Consider the following 2,625-nt stretch of genomic DNA (forward strand, 5'->3'; position numbering starts at 1 on the left):
CTGAGGGTCTGTATACTCTCGGAAGATAACTTCCTCTACGCGCAAGGTGCTGTGTGACCCCGTCACAGGGATGTTGTGGGATCAAGCCCTCTCACCGCACCCAGTTTCACCAATCTGGAGCTAGAAAGTCGAGTATCAATGGGCTTGAAGCAAAAGGAAACACCGGTGTATGATGGTACTGAAGACGACGACATCGACGTGTACGTGCTCAACATGATATCGTGGTACGCAGCATACGGTCTTTACTTGAGTCAAGATCAAGTCGGCTGGCGTGTTGGTGAGCTCATGTTAAACTATACAAAAGGAACCGCAAAGAAGTGGCTCCTGCAAGACTATAAGGGCGAACGACGCTGGAGTCAAATTGTGGAAAAAAAATGAAGCAGCGATTTGTGACCCGACCCCGAGAAGAAGACCTTGTTGTGAGCTTCTTCGATTGCAACCAAGGAAGTAATTTTTTGGATACATATATCGACGAATTTCAGCGTCTGAGTCGCAGCAATGATGTATCCAAAAAGTACAAGATGATTAAATTCAAGAAGGGCCTGCGCTCGAACCAGTTAAGGGAACTAGTTAAGACCCAGATACACGAGTCATTGGACGAACTGTTCAATGCGGCCCGATCATTTAACCCTCGCGATGTACTAGCTGAAAAACCGACTGGAAGCCAGAACCCATATCCGGGTTCAAGCAAAAAAGCTGGTGCTTTGAAAAAAAACAAGAGCAGTGAGCTCGGTAAATGTAGCTCGTCTCGGTGTCTCGCGAAGGGGCATACAGAAGACAAGTGTTGGATGCGGCATCCGGAGCTGCGTCTGGCATGGTATAAAGATGAAGGAGGAAAGCGACTCGGAGCTGCATCAGCAGTGGTCGTACATTGTATCTCGGCTACGACAAGCGACAACGACAAAATGTGGGAAGTGTTAAGTGCTATTCAATCAGACCTTGCCAAGATCAAGTCTGATTTAAACTAACGGGTCTTCAAGATGGCGTCTCAAGACCGAACATAGACAGCACCAATGCCCAGAATCGCGTCTTTGATCCTGGCACAAAGGCAAATTACATGTACTTCGAGTCTGGAAACGGAGAAAAGAAGTTAACACCTGAACGCTATCTAATCAAGACGGTACGCTGCGAGAAAGATACGACATCCGCGGCAGCACGAACATTTTTTGATGAGGGAGCTGATTTTTGTGGAATTTCAGAGGAATTCGTGGAGCAGCAGGGCTGGATGAAGGGGGTTGTCGATCATGGCGCAATGCAAGTAACTTATGCTAGCGGGAAGACCGAGTCTGTGCGTCAGCAAACCATTCAGCTAACTGTCTTTGTGGAAGAATTGCCAGCGTTTGAGTTCGAGTTTTACCGGTGTCATATCCCATATCAGTGTGACATCAGGCTTGGAGTGCCATGAAAGCGGCTTGAAAGACCCATTTTCGACTGGGAAACGGATCGAATACTCTCTAGAGAAGCATTCATACAAGAGGTGACAGCAGGGACTGCTGCATGAACAACACCAAAGGCTCCAAGTCCACCAACGACCTGTTTGCCGGAAAAGCGATACTACCATAGCAGGCGTTTTGAATTCACAAAACATATCACGCTGAAACATGCGGACAAAATCATCCGAAAACAAGATGACGAGTTTGTTGCAATCATTCCGGAGGAGACCATCAACGCGCTGTACATGGAGATATTAAAAGAAGACGGCAAGGAAGCGGTGACAGTAAAGTTCGCACAGGCAGCAACATGTCTCGAGAAACATACTCGTCAGGTCATGACAGATCGGGAACGTTTTAAAGACACACCCGGCTACCCGCTCGTGTGCGAGTTTGCTGAATGCCAATTTCAGCGCTCCAAAAGCCTTGATACATTCTCCTGTCCACTTCAACTCCTTCCAGCCCTTGTGCTTAACCATTTCGAACAGAGGAGCACTGTTTTTCGAGAAATTCTTACAGAATGATTGAACGTAGACAGTGGTGCCCAAAAACAATTGCAAGTTTCGTTTAGGTTTTGGGAGTGGTCACTCCCGCACGACTCGAACTTTGTCCGGATCGATGCGTACACCCTGTCGCCCGACCAAAACTCCAAGACAGAGAATTCCTGCTCCGCAAATAGTAGATTTTGATATCTTGAGGACGATCTTCTTCTCGCGACATCTCTCGAACACACGTGGGACCGCAGCTAAGTGAGCTTTGACATCAGTCTCCTTAGTGAAAACGTAGATATCATCAAAATAAGTGGCGACGTTATCTGACAAGGCCTCAAAAATCCTCTGTACGATACGATTTAATGTTGCCGGCGTGTTACTGAGGCCCATGGGGACAGCTATGTATTCGAACAGTCCATCCTGTCACGGTGTACAGTTAGATGGTGGATTAACGATGCTGGCTGACTGCCTGCAGAAGGTCTACTCACTCCAGACTCTTTGGCCCACGTCCAAGCAAGCGGGACATGCGACCAAGACAGTGACGTTCCAAGTGTGAAGTCGGAAAGCAGCTGGTCGTGGCGGGAATTGGAGCTGGACCGCCACGCACGAGGGATCTGCTAAAAGGTAAGGAGCTCTAAAAACTCTTAGCGAGATGAAATGAGGAAGTCAGTCGTGGATTTCCTTCTAACAAACAACACAAGAAG

General features: G+C 47.8%; 1 protein-coding gene across 1 annotated transcript; it reads left to right on the plus strand.

The window, feature by feature from the left end:
- Positions 1–70: 70 nt before the first annotated feature.
- PITG_21086 (uncharacterized protein) lies at positions 71–1,501 on the plus strand (the record flags this gene model as incomplete). The annotated part of the gene is made up of 6 exons (XM_002895073.1): positions 71–75; positions 129–355; positions 409–638; positions 729–952; positions 1,009–1,379; positions 1,464–1,501. 6 exons carry the CDS (start codon positions 71–73, stop codon positions 1,499–1,501), a joined length of 1,095 nt encoding a protein of 364 aa, XP_002895119.1.
- Between the last annotated feature and the right edge of the window lie 1,124 nt (positions 1,502–2,625).

The sequence above is a fragment of the Phytophthora infestans genome, genomic scaffold, assembly GCF_000142945.1.
Source record: "Phytophthora infestans T30-4 supercont1.268 genomic scaffold, whole genome shotgun sequence".
Taxonomy (NCBI): domain Eukaryota; phylum Oomycota; class Peronosporomycetes; order Peronosporales; family Peronosporaceae; genus Phytophthora; species Phytophthora infestans.